Below are 23,467 nucleotides of genomic sequence, written 5' to 3' on the forward strand. Positions count from 1 at the left end.
CGTATTTTCAACATGTAAGACTTTGGATGATATAGAGTTAGAGACTTAGCTACTTAAAAGATAAAATCGTTTATTTCAAACCATAAAATAATCAAATATATATATAGTATGATTATATACAATAGCAAAATAGAAAGAGGTAATAATAATAATAATACTGTTTGGACTTTAGAATTATATATAACAGAGTAGTGCTTGAGTAACTCAATATGAACATCAAAGAGGCATTAGCACTTGGGAGATCTCTTTCAGTTAGTAGGAAAATAATTTTCAATTTGACTACATACTAGAAATTTACGTTTGTTTCCATCAAGACAATACTTTATAGAGTTGTTTTCGGGAGTCTTCAGATTAGATGGGAGCCGTAGTGACTTAGTAAGGGCTGGCTCAATAAACAAGACGTTCCAGGTGGGTTCCCAGTTTTGGGGGTTTAACGTCCTACTGTTCTGCTCCGACTGGACTAATGAAGATGGGCATATACCATACTGTGTGCTATGAGGGAAATTTTGCCCGGACAGTGGCCCTACGGCCCACTCTTATATCGAAAAACTGAGGTCCCTTGCCTGTGTTCATCATCCTAATCAGAGTAGGACATTAAACCCCTGTTTCATTTCATTTTTATGCGACAATGTATAGTCATTCGGATGGGACGAAAACTGAAGTCCTGTGTACAAATTGGCATGCATGTAAAAAAATCCTATAGGCCGTAGTGCCACTGTTGGGGCAAAATTCCCCCCTAAGCACACTGTATGGCGTATGCCCGTCTTCATTAGTCGAGTCAGAGCAGAACATTTCATGGCATCTCAATCTGATTAAAATACAGATCTATATTTCATTTCGTTTTTTTTTATACTTTCAATGGCCTACACTACATGAAGATCTGACAAGTTGTACTTGAAGGTTCTTTCAGGGGTCGTACGAGTGGCTTTTGAGTTTTGACCCTATGATGTCAGACATTGATTAATCAGTCAGCGTTGGCTTTTCTAGTAGTTTACCCATAGTTCCGTGCATGGCACGCCAAGAAGTCGCTGTAACAGACCGTTTCATTGGCTTATCCCTCACTTCAACCAAAATGCCGCTAATATAACAACTCTTCCAGATCCCAGTGTAGTAAAGACAAGTAAAACGAAATTTTGAACTATAAAAAAACGAAAAAAAAATTGAATCTGTGTTTTAATCAGATTGATGGCATATGGGGGATTAATTATGAAATAGCATAAATGTTTTTGAGCAAGATATACCACAATACTGATACGGAAAGTCAGACACACTGACGACACACTGACCCAAATAGAATGAAACGGGCCAAAAATATACAATTATTTAACCCTTTAAGACCCGAGCGGTACTCCAGTCAAGGAGCATCCAGGCCGGTCTTTCGGCCGCTCGGGTCATAAGGGTTAACCAACAAGAATGTCACAAAAATCTTTTTCATAAAGATGCTGGCGACGGAGCGGCCCGACTAGTTTTTCTTCCATTATTTCTCTCTTTTCGTTCTCGAATGGCTGTCTGAACTGCGTCGTATTCTGGTTTATTTAAACGATATGTTAATTTCCACAAGTGGGGTTTATAATCCGGTCTGTTTGTTGTGTTGTAGCGTCGTCCGAATAGATCCGGTTTACACAATTCCTCCGGTAGAGGGGACGACAGGAAATCACGGTCACCAGGAGGGGGGATAAAACGATGAACATACTTCTTAAAATTCTCTGGAGGTAAAATTTTTCCTGAAAAATTAAAAAAAAATAATATTGCATTCTGACTAAAATACAGATCTATATTTTGTTTCATTTTTATATACTTTCGATAGCCTACACTACATGAAGATCTGACCCGTTGTAGTGGAAGGTCATGTCAGAGGTCATACAAGCATTTTTTTTACCCTATGACACAAGGGTAATCTAAGAGAGGGTGGTAAACACAAGGGTAATCTAAGAGAAGGTAGTAAAAACAAGGGTAATCTAAGAGAAGGTGGTAAAAACAAGGGTAATCTAAGAGAAGGTGGTAAAAACAAGGGTAATCTAAGAGAGGGTAGTAAAAACAAGGGTAATCTAAGAGAAGGTGGTAAAACCAAGGGTAATCTAAGAGAGGGTAGTAAAAACAAGGGTAATCTAAGAGAAGGTGGTAAAACCAAGGGTAATCTAAGAGAAGGTGGTAAAACCAAGGGTAATCTAAGAGAAGGTGGTAAAACCAAGGGTAATCTAAGAGAGGGTGGTAAAACCAAGGGTAATCTAAGAGAGGGTGGTAAACACAAGGGTGATCTAAGAGAGGGTGGTAAAAACAAGGGTAATCTAAGAGAAGGTGGTAAAACCAAGGGTAATCTAAGAGAAGGTGGTAAAACCAAGGGTAATCTAAGAGAGGGTGGTAAAAACAAGGGTAATCTAAAAGAAGGTAAACACAAGAGTAATCTATGAGAGGGTGGTAAAAACAAGGGTAATCTAAAAGAAGGTGGTAAAAACAAGGGTAATCTAAGAGAAGGTGGTAAAAACAAGGGTAATCTAAGAAAGGGTGGTAAACATAAGACTAAATAAACCGTTTCTATTTTATGAAATGGAAGCAAAATAAATATTGGTCACAATTTGCGAAGTATACTTAATGTTTCAAATAAATTTGTCGATATAGAAATTATCAAAATGTCGGTTAACTAGCTTAGTGTCTGTTCTGCACAAATTTTGAAAGGAACTGAGATCTTTTGTATATAAACATATATTTAAAGTTTCATGAAAATCGGATAAAAATTGTGTCCACAAACAATTTGTGATCGGACGCCCGAATGGCAAGGGGCGACGACAATATATGTCCACATGAAAATGTGGGGATATAAAAATAAATAAAATAGCTAGTCCTACCATCTTGATCTATTGGTGGATTTCTACCATCACTTTTTATTTTTAATCTCTTCAATTCCTGATGATCGGCTCGTGTTCGTCTTATTGCTATGTCTTTAAATTTTTCATCTTGGAATAAATTACTCTCACTTATATATTTCGTAAAGCTATGATCACCTATTTTAGATGGCCGAGGGATATTTAAGGGATACATTGCTGCAATAACTTCCGATATCTTCCGCCCTTCGGCGGAGGTATTAAAGCCAAACTGCTTGCGAAAGTTTCGCCAAACATTACTATTGTAGCTGGCGTCAGGTTTTTGAGGATATGGTGGACCACATTTACCGGCTTCCATCCATAATCTCTGTTCCACCGACGGTTGTCCATTCGTAAAATCGCTGGAGCTGGTCCGTAAAAAGTTTCTACATTCTATGTCTAGAACAGATACGGGTTTTCTTCGTGTTGCTAGTTTTTCGACAGGCCTGGGTTTAAAACCAGAATAACATGGCTGGCACTCCGGAATCAATCTTTCCCGTTCATCTATCGTTGTCATGGCATCAAGGGACATAACTGAACCTACAACACAGATATAAATTTGGAATTTGTTATTTAATAAAAAATGTTGTCAAATGTTGATTAACCAACATGTAGGGGCAAACTTTCCACATCCAACTGCAGAAACAGATTAGATATATGGTAGGCCCTACATGTACTAAAAGGCACGAGAGAGAGAAATGGGGTTTAACTCCTCTTGACACAAACTAGGTCATTTCGGGACTAACATATGGTTTTACTGTTATTTCAATAATTCGCTTGCGCATAGGGCACTCGGCAAACCTTAGCAGATTCCAGTACCTACATCTAGCCTCGGCTGTATGACGATGTCCATCATTGGAACTACTTTCAAGTTCCCGGATTACCAACGGCGTTGCCCATGACGATGCCTTTGAAGAATGTTTTATCATACAAATATTTCAAAGTCTGAAGCTGTTTTACTTTCAAGTTTGTCCGATTTTCTTCAAACTGGACAACTTTGCACTGAAAATTCTACACACTCTGCAACTACGCAATTTTGAGAACTTGGTTTTAGAAGTGGCAAGTTTTCCTAATAAGTAAACCAGTGCCGCATCGCAATTGCATAGGCGTAGGTACATATCATCTACCGCCATACAGCCGAGGCTAGATGTAGAGAGAAAAATGGAGTTTAACGCCCACTCGACACAAACTAGGTCATTTCGGGACTAACATATGGTTTAATTTTATTTCAATAATTCGCTTGCGCGTAGGGGTCTTTAGCAGTGGGAAGAAACTGGAGGACCCAGAGAAAACCCACGAGGTTGGACAGGCGACCCTACTCCTTGTCACGTACAACCGGGGATTCGACAAATAGAAAGTGAGAGATAGAAATGGGGTTTAACATCCAATCGACACAAACTAGGTTCTTTCAGGACTAACTTATGGTTCAATTTTTTATTTCTATAATTCGTTTGTGTTGAGTGGATGTTAAACCCCATTTCTCTCTTTATATATAGAGGATATTTGTCATTTTAGAGTGAATAACATATTTTATTTCATCGAGAAGCAAGAAAACTTATATTTTCACGAATGCGTAGCATGAGTGAAAATATAAACGTTTTCTTGCTTAGAGATGAAATAAAATATGTTATTCACGACAAAACACCAAATGTTCTATTTATTTTATGATTTTACAATCATTTTAGGTAAAAACAACATGGACTTCTTTAGCCAGTGGAATAACACTTTTATTTCACTGATAAAACGCGGTATTCTACTACTGATCATAAAATAAATATATCTTACTCTCGGATCGTCATTTCTCTTTCTCTCATTATCTATAAAGATATATGATGAATTGCAACATTCAACATTCTCTAGAGACGATACAGGGTGACCCCCAAAAAATGCCACTCATGAAAACGTCAATTACATGCAAAATCTTTGAAACTGGGTAGAAATGTCAGGCATTGACTAAAGTTTATTTGTACCAAACGCCAGTCAATAGTGTCACACTTTGGACGAACACTCAACGAACAACTTTGTCAAAGATGAATATTTAATAATCCAGCATGGTCAGTGAAGGAACCGGAAGAGAGAGAGACACTCGTTTACGCGAGTCAACAATACAAACATTCAGTACCATTCGACACTACTCGGTACTGGCGAAATATGAATAAAATGCAAAAAGGACTTTGCATGTAATTGACGTTTTCATGAGTGGCATTTTTTTGGGGTCACCCTGTATATAGAAGATAGCCCCAAAAATCCAGTTCCACCTATAATCTTTGCTAAAATCATTTGATGGACCTCTTTTTAAAGTTTGAATCCAAACCCTCGGGAGATTATAGTCTGATTTTGTTTTCTGAATTAAATGTTAACTAATCAGTTTTGAGTAGCCTACATTTTAGTGTAGTTTAAAGAAGCTTAGTCTCTAACTCAACATTTTCCATAATATTCGAAATTAAAAAAACAAACTAGAATTCAATGTTGGTCCATTTCAATCCATTTTTGACGTTGTTATATATATTGCCGTGGAAATGTGGGACCCTAATATCAAATATTTACAACACAATGAACATTTTAAAATCCGTACATGAGTCATGTACACTATTGTTTCGGGCACAAAAGCAATGATTAAAGAAAAACATATCCTAAATTACAATGTGGCAGTAAATAGTAAGGGCTGATTCACAAATGATAAAATAATAATTAAAAAAAACCATGAAGAATCATGAATGGGATAAGTAGGCGTAAACGATTGCCGTACACTTTGGACTGTTCACGTATTTCACCAAACATAAATGACTAGAAATTACAATATTTTTGTTTAAAAAAATTGAATATAAATCACTTTATATACACCTTTTACTATTTATGGTTCCAAAAATTAGAGCCATACCTCCTTTAAAGGCTCAATACCACTCTTGTTGTAACTGAATAATATGTCCCAATCTTTATTCTGGTCAACAAATTGTACTATTTTACAGTATTCCAATTAATTGATGATACAAATTTCATCTTAACACACCTAATTTAAAAAATTGGAAAAATTCAACTAAATGATTTGAAAAGCCTAACGTAAACCTTTTCAAATGTGACTTGGATTTAAAAATATTTTCGAACCCTCTGGAGAAGTAAAATAGGATGTAATGGATAAGTAACACAACAGTTAGGACACATAAACATCTAATACTTAGAATAAGGCTAATATTTATTTACTGGAGCTGTCAAGCCAGCAAGAGTGTTATTGTCCCTTTAAGCACATCAGAAATTTTCTAGCAAATACAAATGTAGACATAGGGAAAACTTCTTACAAGTAATTAAACTGTGCTAAATAAGCCTAGGTATTAAAATATCACTGTGCTTTTGATATCATATAAATCAAATTAGTGATAGTTCATTTTTTTCTGTCAATTAAGACAACAGGAATCCATTAATTTTGTTGTTTTCTTGTATCGAATTTCAACGTTATGATTAATAAATGGGATCAATTAGATTTAATGATCAATCAGTCATACAACATGTGCATGTCAATTTTTCTTTCCTGTCTTTGTAATTAATAATTCAACAACCACCTGTCAAAATATAACATCACATTGTTTTATTTACTTACTAATTATATTACAACATTTAGATATTTAATTAAATAACTTACTTCTATTTTAAATTAAAAATATATATATTCAGCTTAAATGTTTACAACTGTTCATAAATTAAACTTTAATTGTATTAAAGGTCGCCATTTTGACGCTACCGGTCGTTGCTATGGATCCACACAACTCTCGCGAAAGAAAACGGTAAAATGAAGTCGAGCGCTGTTACTTTGTCCTCCCGCTGAAAATAACCCAAAATGTTGTAATTTTCCTACAGTTTTGCTTAGATATTTATTTTGTCTTTCTTATAAAATAAAGTAATATAACGTGAACGATTCGTGTATTGTTTGTGTTATTTAAAAGTCCAAAATGGATTAATAAAATGATTGATTGTCCCGTTACTTTTCCGAGGGAGTGAGTACAACTGTGAGATGACAGAAGTAACTGTTTATATTAGGAACGGTAAACATGTATGGACAACGTGTTATGTGTTATCGGTGTTACACTTGAATTGTTTTTCGTTAACAGATGTTATGGAGTAATTTATCATGTTCTGATAACCGTCAATGGTAGGGGAGTCATCTCGATTTTGAAGTGAAAAACAGTGGGAAGTTATTCTGTAGATATATATTCAAGGATATTGAACAGTGTACACTTGACAAGAAGAACAGGTAAATATTATATATTGATAAAACTTGTTTAAAGAAACGGACATACTTGAAATATTTCGGTCAAACTTCAGTTTATTATTTTATTTTGTGTATTTCCCATTGTATCTCATAATATTTATCCTGTATAACGATGTTACCGTTCATACATGTATGTGTTCTTACTCGAGTATACTATGTTGTATCTACATGTTTACGTGTATATATTAATATTACATGTAGGCCTACATGTGTATTTATACTGTTAAAACTTGTTAAAGAAACTGAACTAGGCCTATACATAAAAACGTATTCCCGGTATCTCACATGTTACAAATTTCTTTCTGATATTCTGTTCTTAAAAGCTTTCGGTGTGTGTGTGTGGGGGGGGGGGGGGCTAAGTGGGTAAGACGCTGGCTCGCTAGTCTGGAGGTCGGGTGTTCGATCCCGGCATTGGCCGAGAAAAGTTCATCCAGATTTTCCAGCGTGGGTTCCACCTTGTCAGTGATGTAGGACGGAGGGCCTGACGAGGACAACTGTCTAGTCGTTCGGATGGGACGAAAAACCGAAGTCCCGTGTACACATTGGCGTGTACGTACAAGATCCCTTGGCAGTTGGAATTCGATATAAGAGTAGGTCATAGTGCCGCTGCCCGGGCAAAAATTTCCCTCATAGCCCATACATGTAGTATGGCGTAAGCCTGTCTTCATTAGCCCAGTCGGAGCAGAACAGTATAGGACATTAAACTCCATTTCATTTCATTTACTTTCAGTGTTGAATTCCAATTCGTTCGTTCATTCATTCATTCATTCATTCATTCATTCATTCTGTTCTTTTTACCGTTCAGAAATGTCTTCCTACCATAAGAAAAAGATAATGTCCATTCGTCGAAATAGAAGATTAATTATCGCTAAAACTCTAAAACAAGACTCTTGTTTTGTAGGTACACGGAAGGAGGAAAGGGGGGGGGGGATGGTAAGCGCGTGCACGTTGTTACGTTGTATCGCAAGGTCTGTCATTTGGTCAACTGGCGTGGTTTCGATTCCCCGGTTGTACGTGACAACGAGTAGAGTCGCCTGTCCAACCTCGTGGGTTTTCTCTGGGTCCCCCGGTTTCCTCCCACTGCTAAAGACCCCTACGCGCAAGCGAATCATTGAAAGAAATTGAATCATGTGTTAGTCCCGAAATGACCTAGATTGTGTCGAATGGACTTTAAACCCCTCCCTCTCTCTCTCTCTCTCTCTCTCTCTCTCTCTCTCTCTCTGAACTTATTTCTGAAATTGTTATTTTATAACCGAATTGTAGATGCATAAATATAATATTACAAGTTTGTCCATTAATAGTTCCATTAAGCAACAGAGACAGGCGTCAAGCTCGGAGGTACATGTATGCCTACTCTGCCCAGGACATGATACCACTTCTCGTTTGTATGAGATATGGTTGGTACATGTATTTCGCCTTTGTCACGTTTAAATAGCCGTTGCGAATTTCAAATAGCCATTGCGATTTTACCATAACTGTTGCGACGTACACTTAGTCGTTAGGACGCCCACATATTAAGCGGCACAATCAATCAGTAATGTACGTACAAATATGTTTCATGTTAAATAGGTGTACATCGTGGCCTACATGTCATACCATTATGCATTACACGTGTATAGGGAGTGAATGGAATAGTCCAGGCATATATTCAATGATAATGGCATGTATTTATAATGTATTTATTAGTGATATTATATACAGTAAGCTGTCTGTGTATATTTGTATTATCTACCATAGTATTTACCTAGTAACTATTATATACATACTTACTGTATTACAACATGTATTAAATAGAGGGACCTTGGTAGCACCGTTAATTCATCAATTACCAAGTCATAACTACTTCCATTGATCTATTAAGATTTACGACCGTCATGATTTCTATACAAAGGATTATGAATTTCCTTAACCTAGATATCTATTGTATAATTAAATACTCGGGTGTATAGTAAATCATTGGAATGTATAATTGCGGGTGTATAGTACAGACATGCATGTACTAGGTATTGATAGCTTTAAAAAAAGGGGGCGTATTACGGATCTTGCCCTTTTCTTGTACTGATTAAAAATCTACAATCTTTAGTAAGTGCTGGCGGAAGGGGTGTGGGGTGGGTGGGAGGGGCGTCCGACGTGGTTTCTCCTTGTCAGTGGTGCAAGACGGAGGGCCTGACAAGGACAGTTGTCAGGTCGTTCGGATGGGACGAAAAACCGAGATCTCGTGTACACATTAGCGTGCAATTAAAAGATCCCTTTGCAGCTGGAATTCGATATAAGAGTAGGTCATAGTGCAAAATTTCTCTCATAGCACACTGCATAACGTATCCCCGTCTTCATTAGCCCAGTCGGAGCAGAAAAATAGGACGTTAAACCCCATTTCATTTCAGTGTTGATTTCCAATTCGCTCGTAATTAATTAATTAATACAGTGTATATTCATTCATTCATTCATTCATTCATACAGACCCGATTCTAATTTTCTATACGTATATTTCAGGTCGTGGACGTATAATGATTCCATTACAATAGTAAAGAAAGCAAAGAACTAAATATTTTATCTATTCATTTGGTGACATGGCCACAAATTCGGATAACAAAATTCACAATGAAGATGAAATAACAACCAATTCATCGGAAACCAACAGCGAGACAGATTCTGAGAACGTGCACAATGAAGATGGCGTCGACAAGGTGGACAACTCCGGTGAAAATGGAGTGGAAAGTACGTGCGCAGATGACATAGAAATTAACGGCGAATCTAAATCCAAAAAGAAAGTGAAAAATAAATCCAAAAGTAAAAAGAAGCGGAAAATAAAGAAAAAAGAATCCGTGGACGTTTCAGATACTAATGAAAATTCTTTTCAAACTATTAGCGAGGAAGGTTCTGTGATAGGGCGGAGTAAAAAATTAAGAAAACGCCCAAAAGTTCCTAGACGTCATATAAATATAGACGGCGCCATAGAGAAAAAAATAGAACAAAAATATATAGAACTTGAAGGTTTATTAAATAGACAATTCGTAGAGAAGAAAACAAATTTAACTCACCAGCATATAGGACAAATGGAGGTCTTACGTCAACAGTACAACCTTTCCTGTCATGGTCTGCCACCTACAGGACCATACGCATATACCACGGGATCAAAACAAAGACCACATTCAGCTCACGTCAGAGGTAAGACAGCTTGTCCTGATTTTTAATACTTGTATGAGAAATGGGTTTTAACGACCACTCGACACAAACTGGGTCATTTCGGGACCAACATATGGTTCACTTTTAATTCAAAAATTCGCTTGCGTGTAGGGGTCTTTAGCAGTGGGAGAAAACCGGAGGACCCGGAGAAAATCCACGAGGTTGGACAGGCGACCCTACTTCTTGTCACGTACAACCTGGAAATCGAAACCACGTCATTTGACTCAATGACAGACCTTATGATACAACGCGCACGCGCTAACTATTCGGACATCCACCCCACCCCCCTTTTAATACTTGTATACCCGTGAGAAATTATCAGCCACAAACTGAGGCTGTTCAAATTATAGGGTGGCCTAGCGCATGCGCTTAAGATAATATGGTCTGTCATTGAGTCAAGTGGACTGGTTTAGATCACAAGCTTCTATGTGACAGGGAATAGCGTCGCCTGCCCAACCTCGTGGATCTTCTCCGAGTCCTCTACAGACCCTCAATGAATTGGTTTGTGTCGAGTAGACTTCACCCACCTCATCCCTCTCACTATTTTAAGTGGACACCCAATGAAGGAGTGAAACCTCGTGGATTTTCCCCGGGTCCTCTATATGTTAGACCCTTAATGAATGAGTCGAGTAGACGTTACCCACCTCATCTCTCTCACCGTGGGACACCCAATCAAGGAGTTGAATTAAGTTTTTGACACGTGAAATTATCGCTGTTAACCTTTGTTGTACAAGCTACCCTACTTTATTTATTTTGACATGTCATTTCTCACATTTCGGAATACTAGAACCAATACTTTGCGGGCACAAAATGAAGGAGTTTGCCCCGGGCATCACTATTATTGCACCAATGTATTTTCTTGACTTTGACATCATGCGTGTTTGAGGGCTTGGACCATTTTATGGGAATTCTACTTACATGCAAAAACAATTTTGAAATTAATCGAAATAAGGAATGAATTAATACAGATTCGCCTGTTTTAAATGTCAAACATTTGATTATACTTGGATTTGGTTTTAAATGTATTTTCAGTACCAAGTGACTCTGATGAAGCATATAGCACCATCAGAACCCTTCAACATTTCACCAAATATCGTCCACCACGAAGTCATATCAGATCTAAAAGTGCCAAATCTCGCCGGGAGACATGTAGTGACTCGGAGAGTTATCGCCCCAAGAGGATCGATATCAACCTAGACACGACGTCATTAAATAGCTCCAGAAGTTCAACAAGGCCATCCCGCAAGAAGTCATCCGACCGAGGAAGTCAACGTTCAAAGTCAAGAAGTTCAGGTTCACCATCCCCTAATACTTCACCAGGCCGTTTGTATGTACCCACAGACCATAAGCTCAAAGAAACAGAGAATCCAAAGATAAAGCAATGGCTCCACAAAAAGAACCTGCAACTTCGTAAGCAAAAGGCGACAGAGAGAGCTGAAAAACGGGAAAAGAGACAGGACTCGATGATGCGAGAAAGTGTTAAACAGGTGGCCCACGAGGCTGGGAAATCAAAAGTCCAGGAATGGATGAGGAGAAAGAGAAGGGAAGCGTATGAACAGGCGAAGGCAGAACGTGAACAGCAGAAAAGGCTAGAACAACAGAAACAAGAAGAAAAGGAAAAAAGGACCATGGAGTTTGTTGAAGGAAAAAGTTGGATGCGACCTGTATCGGGCTCTAGAAAGCAAAATGCAGGCGAGAGTTCCATCGGTGAGCCGTCAACTTCAACGAACACCGAAAACGTTTCCAGTGGTCCTATTCCTCATCCCCCTAACAGCAAAATGATGTACAAGAGATCACCAGCAGGACGAATCCGATTGAAAGTTAAGCCCAAAGAAGAAACAGTAAGTCCAGAGGGAACAGATAAATCCACCGAGGAGTCACAGATGAGTTACAGCGAATGGTTGAAGAAGAAGAGGGTAGAAGACACAGAGAAGAAAAAGACGGAACTGGAGGCCAAAGCTAAAGCCGAGCCAGATCCTGACCTTAAGGTCCTGTTACCAGAAATGTCTCAAAAGCGAATAAATCGGGTCACAAATTCCAAAAGAAGTGTTGATTCTGGACTAAAGAGTGACGATGGAGGCTGTAGTGATTCCCAAATATCACCAGACCCAGACGATTCAGCTTCTCCTGTATTAAAGGTTAATGGAGCAAAAGCAACGCTAACTTCCAGAAGCGGGTATATTCGTCCACAGTCTGCTCTTGCTAAACCACCAGTACCACAGCCATGTAAATCCCCCAAGAGACCTCGATCGGCTCACCCCCGGGTTGACGCTATAATGAACGAAGATGATGATGAGGCCAATACAGAAAATCCGTTTAAACTACCATTCCCAGCTCATTTAGGCCTCCCATCAGAAGTGGCCAAAGCTCAAAGTAAAATATTCCCAGACAGGGTAGCAGAAGAGAGAAGATCCTTAGAATCAATGCGCTTAGAACCACAAGGTTGTGATTCTTCTTTGGCGGAAACTAAACCGATAGTTGGAAAGGATGAAGGTGAAATAAACGAAGAGAGTCCCGTTGAAGATGATGACGAACATGTTACAGAATCCGAGAAAGAAGAAACAGTAGAGGAACCAGTTGTCGGTGCAGCATTTTTTACAAATAGTCTCGAAGATGATACACCAGCCGAAACCAAAGTTCCGCCAGAATCAAAAGCAGAAGACGATGTGGCTAGCGGGAATGATAATCAGTATTTTTTAGAGAAAAGTCTTGACAAACGCGAACCCGATAAACAGTCAGTGCCAGACAGAAAAGGCGAATCATCCACTGTAGAGGCTAGCGTTGAAGTAGACCAAGTCAACGTAACCGAACTTCCTTCAGAACAGATCCCGGTGATACAAGACCCTGCCGAAGCACATGATAAAGAAGAGGAAGATAAGGAATGCTACTACGAAGAGGAAGATGAGGAAGCTGAGGAGGTTGAGGAAGAAGTCGGTGGTGGCGAAGGGGATGTACAAAACGAAATTGCTGAGGACGTTCCTAAGAAACCGGAAATTACAGGCGAAACTGTTAAATATCAAGAAGAAACTTCCCTCGAATCAAATATTCCCGATACCGACGGCACACAGAAAGATGACAATAATCAGTCTTTTTTAGAGCAAGGCCATCCGAAACGGGAACCCGATAAAGACGAAGAATGCCGGAAACCTTTGTTGGAGCAAGTTGTTGACGCCTTGCCCGAATTGGAGGAGGAAGGACCAGACTTGCCAGTTCTTCTAGAAGAGCAGTCTGAGACAACCGACGAGCCAAATGATGAAAAGCCAGCTGCAGACGAAGTGGAACAGACGACTATTGTCGCGCCAGAACAGCAGGAAATAACCGAAACAGAAGAGCACCTAGAAGATCAAGTATCCGAGGGCATCACGGTGATACATGCTGAACAACTATCTGATACTGTCACAGAAGACAGTCAAAAGTTAACATTTAATACAGGAGAATTAAAGCAATATGTTTTGGAAAATTATCACCCAGACGAAAAGCAACCCGATAATAATGGGAAACAATATGAAGTATTGGAACCAATCGAGAAGAAAGATACCACAGAGATCATGTTGGGGCTACACGAGCAGGAGGAAATTATGGAATGTTCCGAATCAAGTATAGAAGAACAGGTTATCCAAGAAGCAGATCATTTGACACCAGAAAATCAAGAAATTCCTCTTGACTTACACAATCAATTCGATAGCCACACGGAGTCAAAGAAAGTATCTGGCTTTTACCATGGCCATGTCGGTGGACGTGGTATAGAACAGGATGATGTCAGTCTTCCAGAGGACCAGATCGTTGAACCAGATAGCACTATAGCCCATGCTGACACCACAGCAGAAGATACCACCAAAGTAGCAGCTATAGTCTCCGAACCATCTGAGCTGTCCGAAACTCATTTTTCTACTGACCAGAAGGAAATCCAAGAAACAGAATCCACTATTGTCGAATCACCGGAATCAATTGACAATATAGCCGAAAACGCCCCTCAACTTACACAAACAAGCACGAAATTAGAATCTTCTGAATTGTTCGATACGCCTGAAGTACCACCTGCAACAGACGTGGATTTAGATTCCCAAACTGTTGACGACAGTGAGGTAAAAACGGGAGAAATAGCCACTGAGTCAGAATTCGTGGAAAAAGCCGTACTAGATACGACAGAAATAACAGAAATGGCTGCGACGTTCGAACCTGAAAAGTCTACTGGTTCAGAATTTGAGGACAACGTCACACAAAATGCATCGGACACCCAGGAACTGTCGGTTCCTGAAGAACAGGAAATCCCCGAAGCCATTTCAGATACTTGCGAAGACGAGATCGGTTCTGGTGAACAATCCCCGGTACCACAAGTTATGGAGGTTGACAAACCCCAGCTTAAAATCACCGAGACAGCACCAGATTATTACAGTGAACAGCCGAATGATTATGGTGTATACGAACAGTTTGCGGAGGACGAGGTCACCCTTTCGACGGCGATAGCTGAAGACCCCGATAGTTCAACTGCGAACAGTCTAGCGAGCCTTGACATGGACGATACAACAGTGTTAAAACAATCTTATGCTGTGGTTAAAACAACAGCCGAAACGAAAATAATACCCGAAGATGACAATGACTATAATGATGAGTTGGACGAAACCGAAGAGCGTGCAGATGCTTTGCAAAATATTAATGATGTAATTCATCCAGACAGCAGAATTCATCCTGGATCAGAACTACCTGCATCTACTATAGAAAAGATTCCGGGAGAAGATCATGCAGAAGAATTATCGACAACAAGCCCGATCAATGATGCCATACATGAAGATTTAGAAGCTCAAAATTCTAATGATGTCGCCGAAGTAGATCCTCTATCTGCACTTCAAGCCAAGTCTCAAACGTTGGATTATATAGAACCTACGCACATTTCAAATGATGATGATTTATTGGAAGCGAACAGATCAGATCATGAATCTGCGACAACAAACCAGACCGATGATGCGATACAGAAAGAATTAGAACCTGTAAATTATAAAGAAGACCAAACTGATATAAATGTGGATTCTGTATCTGAAGAAAAGGGAGAAGGTGACCAACGCGGGGAGCTGGAAGACGATACCGGGGATAAAGAAGAGATTTGTGATGAAATCATTTCGGATGTTTTGGGTACTGTAGAACACGTGGAAGACACAACGGAAAGACCAGAATCTCCAACCAAAACAGTTGTGGATACCTCAATAACAACAATTGACAACAACTCCGGGTGTGTTGAGGAATCTAATACGCTAGTTGAAATTGAACACCAACGAGCTTGTCACGATGAAAATAAACAAGAATTGACGGCGGATTCGTCAGGGGAAGCAGTACCTAAACATTTGACGGATGACCAAACCCCAGTCGAAACTCCTTTGGACGAGTCGTCAGAAGCATACGGGTCTAAAGATTTGGTAGAAACTCAAACTGTTTTACAAGACGGAGAAACCTCTCCGGTGCAACCTCAAGATTGCGTTGATGACGACGAAACGCCGATACCAGGTGAAGTGCTTGCACCTAGTGATTTCAATGACCTTCACGATGATAAGATGTCGGCACAAGTGGCGGTGGATGAAGAATCAGACGATGATGTCCATCAACTAAGAATGAGATTACATCGATTGCGATCAACCGATGACTTTGTCTCTGAAATCGTGGGTATGCACAGAAACCTGAATGAACTCGATACCAGTTTTGAAGTCACGAACACCTCTGGTGCAGACGACAACGTAGTTGCGACAGATGTTTCGGATATGGATGGGCGTATCGAAAATGGCGATAGAGATTTCGAATCCGGTGATTTAAACAACAATGGAAAATCTAATAAACTTTTAGAGACACTGAATGATCTAAGCTCTGCTGTTGAATCTAAAACGAAGCCTGTTGAAGTGACAGTGCAGGATAACAACAACGAGATGTTAGAAAACTTGAAAAATGAGTTTAATCTGGAACTCGGAGACACGAACGACCAAACAACCGAACAGAAGTCTAAGCTGAAATCAATCTTGTCCGATAATGAAATTATAACCCGGGATGAAAACGGGAACGTGGGCGGTCCAGAACAACCAGAGTCACCCAGGAAACGCGTTTCATTCTCTTCAAGACCGATAGTAATCCAGGGTGATGGCCGTCAGGAACCAATTGTTACTAGTGACGACGGAGCCAGTAGTGCTGATGATGATGTCATGGCTTTGATGAGTTAACTCTTCTTTATACAAGGCCGCCCTTCTTATTTGGAGTTAGCTCCCTTTGTTCCCGCATCGTTGCCTGCCTTCTTTAGTCAGCCTTTTAGAACTTTTACTGCCTTTTATTACATCTCCCTCGAAAGGATGTCGTGTTCATCATTTTTCTTGATTTAAAAAAACGTTTTCGTTTTATACGGACGACGTATATCAATATGCTATATCCATTTACTATCATTCATCTTTTACCGGAAGTGCTTATTGTAATATATTTATATGGTTAGGTCTAAATGTTAAGGCCAACTGCAGATTTCGCTAGGGTCGCGAGATGTAAATCGAATTAACAGTAGGCCAGGAAAATCTCCATCATATCACAGTGCATGAGATACCCATGTCTTCTTTAACCCGGTTGGTGCAGAAAAATAAAATGGGCTTTAACGGCTAAATCTATTTGTTAAGGCCAGTTCAATTTTTTTCCAGGTCGCTGAGATATAAATAAGGTTAGTGCACGTGATTGTTGGTGAGATTGTAGGTTAGGGTTAGGATAAGCATTGGGGTTAGATCCAGGTTTAAGGTCAGGGTTGGGATTAGCGCTAGTCCTGTTTACATCTCGTGACCTATGACGAAAAATTGAGCTGGCCTTATCATTTAGTACTAACCGGGGTTTAACCCAAGATAAATGATCCTAGGGTGTAAAAGTATGATTGAGACAATGCTTCATTCTGGTCATTATATCAACTGTACATCCCCGGCGAATAAACCCACATAAACTGTTGTAGTGTTTATTGTTTGTTTATATTTATTTGTGATATACCTGTCGTTGTATATTAATTTTTATACTTTGAAAATACCACTTGTACAACCTGTGAATAATATATTATTTATCTTCCCATGAACTTGTAATACGTAATTATATATATTTAGTATATATTTGTGTAGATAATGTGAACTTTGTAAAATAATATTTATTTATCTTGACATATAATGTTGCGTTATTTGATTTCTTTATCCGAGTCAAATCTTTACACAGTGCACTACTACAGTACAATATATTCTGGTTGATCAATTATTATTCGGTATTTATAAAGCCTGGTCCACTTATGACGACCAGGTGAACACGAGAACCATGTAAAGCACCATAAATTAACTTTGCGCGCCTGTTCCTGGCTAAATCTATTTGTTAAGGCTAGCTCAAATTTTGTTACGGTCACTGAGATGTAAAGAAGGTTAGGGCACGTAATTGTTGGCGAGATTGTAGGTTAAGGTTAGAGTAAGCATTGGGGCTATGTCAAGGGTTAGGGTTGTGATTAGCGCTAGCCCTGTTTATATCTCGTCACCTATGACGATACATTGAGCTGGCCTTATCATTTAGCACTGATCGACTATTCCTCGGGCAATTGCGCATCGATTGACCGATAAAACGGTCACAATGCCAAGATGACGGCGATGTCGTCATGCCTCGTTACTGGTTTATATTAAGCTCGTGCTTGTTTTTATAGATTAAGCAGGTGTTTTTTAGTGTAGTAAATATTTTAGATTTTTAAAATAACTTCTGCAATTATTTAGCAGCTGGTGTATTTGTTTCTAGAATGGGTTGTTGATAATTACCACATTTTTGTTATGTTATAAATAAAATATATGTGTAGTATTTATTTATATATTTATATTAGTTTTTCCAAACTTTTTAATCTATAGAAACCAATTTAGCATTAAATTTTAACCAAATTTGATGTATACTCACAACATTCCAAAAACATGCATGCTTATAGAAAACAATTTAGCATTCGGGTTTAGCCAAATTCACAACTTTTCTGTTACCATTGCTGTTGAGTACAGAGAGTTTGAAGCTTGTATCAGCATTCCTATTTGTGATTTTTATTAAAAGTATTAATTTTCCACCAGTATTCACTGTAAATTGTTTTTTTTTATATTAAAATAAGTATATATTGTTGTTAATGTTAGTATATATTAAAGTTGTATATTTTATATAAACATGACAAAAAATGTTTCATTATATTTTAAAGTTTAACGTATTGATTCCGACATCTTATATGATGTGAACTGCAAGGGGGGACAACTCTGCTTGGTGGAATGTGTTTACCCGGGTTTGGTTTTTTATAAACAGAGCAAAAAAAAGTTTCATTATATTTTAATGCTTAACGTATTGATTCCGCGATCCTATATTAAGTGAACCACAAGGGAAGACAACTCTGCTTGAGTGGAATGTGTTCAACAGGGTTTGTTTTTAATCAGCCTGAATTAAAGATACCTCCTGCTGTTTTGGGGAGTTGTGGCGGGGTGCAGTTTAAACATGGCTAAATCTATTTGATAAGGCCAGCTCAATTTTTGTCAAGGTCGCTGAGATGTAAATAAAGTTAAGGCAAGTGTAGGTTAGGGTTAGGGTAAGCATTGGGGCGATGTCCAGAGTTAGGGCTAGGGTTGGGATTAGAGGTAGCTCTGTTTATATCTCGTGACCTATGACGAAACAATGAGCTGGCCCTATCATCTAGCACTAACCCTTTGAATATAATGTTTTGATTATGAATTCTCTCGTGTTTAATCTACGGTGTTTACGAATTTAAAATAACGCCTGAATCATGTTACTGTCCATTACTGTGAGCATCTATGTGAACGAACGGGCAAGTCGGAAAAAGTCCAGCACGATTAACAAGCAGAATCTGACGCCGACAGTCAGTCGTGAACATGGCTAGGCTTTGGGGCACAATGTCTATTGAACCATTGGGCATTTAAGGGTTAATATCTGACAGAAGTATATGTATCATATTTTCCATCTGATGTCCTGAAGTAAATGAACTTTTATTATATCGTATGGATGTTATGCGTAAAGAATATTTTATATAATGGTTATACTTTTGTAAATTTTTAGAACTATGTTTGATTAATAACACATTACATTGTATATATGGTATGACCATAATGGCCATTGGCGCCCCTTTTATGACTCCGTCCAAATGTGATATAAGTGTTTTATTTGATTTTATATTTTTTAATATTGTGTTTTAGTGTTTTATTAGAATTTTTGGGAGTTTTTTGTTCGTGTGTGTTAATGTCGATATTATTATTGTTTGCTTTAGTTTTAAATATATCTATAATACCGCGCATCGAAATTTTGTAAGTAGTAATAATCAGTATTATGGATTATTGTATTAATACGCGTGTGGATTCAACGCTTCGTATGACATGGATTAACATAAATAAATAGTCTGCATATATTATTCTGTAGTACATATATTATTAAAATTAAAATTAGTTAAGATGTGGTTTTTTTTCGCTAATTCATCCATATATTTAGATATTGCTTTGGGATAGTTTCCTTTAATACGTGTTTGATATACAATATATACTTGTATATTTCGTTGACTTATAATCATGAATTTAATTGTTTATATCTGTTAAAATATTATTATTTGTTTTAATTTTGTATACATGTATAAAAGAAAATGGATATATATATTCCAATTAAAAACTTCTATCCTGACAAGGGAAATAAATTAACACATAAATCCAGTTAATCGTGTATTCTAAGCTTTCTAGTCTGCCGGCCTCTTCAACGGAAACACGAACAACCAAGTGTAGCTGTTAACAAATTTACAAGCCTCTGTATGTTTCAAAGGATCTTGGGTACTAGGGTCGCCTGTCCAACCTCGTGGGTTTTCTTCGGGTCCCCCGGTTTCCTCTCACTCACTACGCGCAAGCGAATTATTGAAATAAAATTAAACCATATTAATTTAGTCCCGAAATGACCTCGTTTGTGTCGAGTGGACGTTAACCCCCCCCCCCCCTAATATTAAATATATTTCCGATATTACTATTTATTTTGTTATATTTGTATACATAATTTATCGCCTGGAAAAATCTACGCAGATATGCGTATGCCAGAATTTTAATATTCACATTTTTATTCAAAAATAAGTAATGATTGTGTCTTATTTATAATTTGGATCAATGTATATTTTAATTATATAAATGTTATGGGTTTTTTGTTTTTATTTATTTATTTTTTTGGTTTTTTTTTGTTTGGGGGGGGGGGGGGGTCGTGGGATGATTCTTAGGTATAATTATTAATTATTAACATATATGATTTTATTATGTCGAAAAATATTAATTCTATCCGTCATACTTTATGATAATTAAAATAGTTTTCAATTACCATGGTTAATTCGTTAAAACCAGTGATTTATGTTTTTCTTGTGTTTACCATAATTTTGTAATCTGTAATATTTGTGGATATACAGATAATCTTCTAATCTTCTTTTTTGATTTCAACACAAGTCGATAATGTAATTTAGAACGAGGCTTTGCTTTAATTGTTAAAAAAATTTCACGGTTCTGACCACTTTTTATTTCTCTTTCATGGCTGTTTTGTTTAATATTAAATTATATAATGTAGGTTTTGTATATTATTTACGTCATAGCATATGGATATCATAGTTGTTTCCTTAGTAAGTAAAATTATGTCATAGATAATATAAAAATACGAACATTTTTAAAACTTAATCGATTGAATGATTTTTTACAATTTTAATTAAATGGGAATTATAATTATTTAATTTATGACAAAATATTTAATTTAAGACAAATTAATTAATTTATGACAAATTAATTAATTTATGACAAATTAATTAATTTATGACAAATTAATTAATTTATGACAAATTAATTAATTTATGACCAATTAATTAATTTATGACCAATTAATTAATTTATGACCAATTAATTAATTTATGACCAATTAATTAATTTATGACCAATTAATTAATTGATGACCAATTAATTAATTGATGACCAATTAATTAATTGATGACTAATTAATTATGACAGATTATTTAATTTATGACAAATTATTTAATTTATGACAAATTATTTAATTTATGACAAATTATTTAATTTATGACAAATTATTTAATTTATGACAAATTATTTAATTTATGACAAATTATTTAATTTATGACAAATTATTTAATTTATGACAAATTATTTTATTTATGACAAATTATTTTATTTAATTTATTTATGACAAATTATTTTATTTAATTTATTTATGACAAATTATTTAATTAATTTATAACAAATTATTTAATTAATTTATAACAAATTATTTAATTTATTTATGACAAATTATTTAATTAATTTATGACAAATTATTTAATTGATTTATGACAAATTATTTGATTTATGACAACTTTTTAGTTGTATAGAAATATTATAAATATTAAAATTTATTTATAATAATTATTATTATTATTATTATTAATTTATTGATGAAATATGAAATAATGTTTTTAATTCAGTTTAGTTAGATAGGAATATTATTATAAATTTATTATAATTTATTGATGGAATACAAATACAAATTAATTAATGTATGACAATTTATTTTCTGTTTATAGGAATATTGTAATTGGTCTCATTTATTGATAAATTACAAATTAATTAAATTATGACAATTTGATTTTAGTTTAATTTATTGAGATAGGAGTAGTAAACCCTTTTGTTGAAAACATTTATTTTAGAATTTTTTAATTCTTTAGGTGTAGAAATACTTTGAAGCCATTTTTATTTTTTATATATATATATATATATATATATATTACTTAATTATTTAAATATGTTGTTAGAGTTTGTAATTTAGCCATTGGAAGTTGTAATTCAGCCATTGGAGATTGTAATTCAGCCATTGGAGTTGGTTAATTCAGCCATTGTAGTTTGTAATTCAGCCGTTGGAGTTTGTAATTCAGTCATTGTAATTATAGTTAATATATTTAATTGTTTGTTGGTTAATTAGTTTATAAAGATTTAAATAATGATATTTTAAAATGTCTGCCTTGTCTTGTTTATAAATCGTTATTTTATTTTACTCCGATTGAAATGAACCAGCTTAGTGAATAAAACCATTCTACTGTTTGTAATTTTATTGTTCATCGGATCACGGTTCAAATAAGAAGGGGGGGGGGGGGTGAACGGTTAGCGTGTGCGCGCTGTATCATAAAGTCTGTCATTGAGTCAACTGGCGTGGTTTCGATTTCCCGGTTGTACGTGACAAGGAGTAGAGTCGCCTTTCCAACCATATGTTACTCCCGAAATGACCTAGTTTGTGTCAAGGGGACTTTAAACCCCATTTCCCTCTGTGTGTCTCTATCTCCAATAAGAAGTAGGATAGGGATGGGAGAATAATCCCAGGGTCTTTGGCTGAACCATCTTCTCAGACTCAAGAAGTACCACATTCCATTGCCATTAGGGTTTACGGCCCTACTTTGCAGCACGAACTTGACTATCTATGTAATTTAATTCACAAATACTCTCCATCTAGATCACTCCATTCTGGTTCCCAGTGTTTATTAACTGTTCCAAAGTATAACCCGAAAACCTTTGGCTGCAGATCTTTTGACTATAATGCAGCACATACATGGAACGCTCTGCCACTACATCTACGGACTCACCCATCTCTTAGCATCTTCAAACAGAAACTCAAAACTTATTTGTTTCAGTGTTCATATTTATAACGGTTTCCTGTAAACTTTGTTAGCGCTTTGAGCAAACAGTACTGTTTGGAGTCTAGTGCTTTATAAGAACCCTTATTATTATTATTATTATTATACGTTATGCCAGATATATTTGACAATGGAGAATAATTAATCAAAATCCTAATATTATTTTACATAGATGTTTCAAAGCACAAATTCTTTCCCTCCATATTACTACACACGCTTCGAGCTCTAGCTAGCCGTTCAACTCTGGCTTTCGGTCGTGGATTTCGATCAATGGTGAGATATTCAGCCTCCCCCTCCACCCAGGCAAAACCCATGTGTATATGCTAAGCATAATGAAATAAGGAAACTCTGCGATATGGACTACTCTTATATCGAATTTTAACCATCATGGAACCTCGGTTTTCTGTCTGCATCCGAACGACTATACGTTATCCCTTGTCTTACACCACTGACAAGGTCGTTATA

At 36.8% G+C, this 23,467-nt stretch overlaps 2 protein-coding genes across 4 annotated transcripts; one reads left to right on the forward strand and one right to left on the reverse strand.

The window, feature by feature from the left end:
* Positions 1-50: 50 nt before the first annotated feature.
* On the reverse strand, positions 51-6,619 carry LOC126825529 (testis-expressed protein 52). Of its 3 annotated transcripts, XM_056101813.1 has the most exons (4): positions 6,499-6,610; positions 5,706-5,871; positions 2,847-3,401; positions 51-1,724 (listed from the first exon to the last, which is right to left on the reverse strand). In XM_056101813.1, exons 3-4 carry the CDS (start codon positions 3,391-3,393, stop codon positions 1,432-1,434), a joined length of 840 nt encoding a protein of 279 aa, XP_055957788.1. In that variant the 5' UTR covers positions 3,394-3,401; positions 5,706-5,871; positions 6,499-6,610; the 3' UTR covers positions 51-1,431. The 3 variants fall into 3 exon arrangements, with proteins under 3 accessions (XP_055957788.1, XP_050411138.1, XP_050411139.1); XM_050555181.2 differs by lacking the exon at positions 5,706-5,871 and having other exon boundaries at positions 6,499-6,619; XM_050555182.2 differs by lacking the exons at positions 5,706-5,871; positions 6,499-6,610 and adding an exon at positions 4,647-4,704.
* Positions 6,620-6,895: 276 nt separating this feature from the next.
* LOC126825498 (microtubule-associated protein futsch) lies at positions 6,896-21,160 on the forward strand. Its single transcript, XM_050555129.2, has 3 exons — positions 6,896-7,107; positions 9,619-10,293; positions 11,344-21,160. The coding sequence occupies exons 2-3, from the start codon at positions 9,696-9,698 to the stop codon at positions 16,509-16,511; spliced, it is 5,766 nt and encodes a 1,921-aa protein (XP_050411086.1). The 5' UTR covers positions 6,896-7,107; positions 9,619-9,695; the 3' UTR covers positions 16,512-21,160.
* Positions 21,161-23,467: the final 2,307 nt, after the last annotated feature.

The sequence above is a fragment of the Patella vulgata genome, chromosome 6, assembly GCF_932274485.2.
Source record: "Patella vulgata chromosome 6, xgPatVulg1.2, whole genome shotgun sequence".
NCBI lineage: Eukaryota > Metazoa > Mollusca > Gastropoda > Patellidae > Patella > Patella vulgata.

What these genes read in the sequence shown, in the direction of transcription:
- LOC126825529 (XM_050555181.2), bottom strand. Translation starts at nt 3,393, where the DNA reads ATGTCCCTTGATGCCATGACAACGATAGATGAACGGGAAAGATTGATT. An exon ending in TCCACCAATAGATCAAGATG is followed by an intron (nt 1,725 to 2,846) that starts GTAGGACTAGCT and finishes TTAATTTTTCAG; the next exon opens with GAAAAATTTTACCTCCAGAG.
- LOC126825498 (XM_050555129.2), top strand. Translation starts at nt 9,696, where the DNA reads ATGGCCACAAATTCGGATAACAAAATTCACAATGAAGATGAAATAACA. An exon ending in ACATTCAGCTCACGTCAGAG is followed by an intron (nt 10,294 to 11,343) that starts GTAAGACAGCTT and finishes ATGTATTTTCAG; the next exon opens with TACCAAGTGACTCTGATGAA.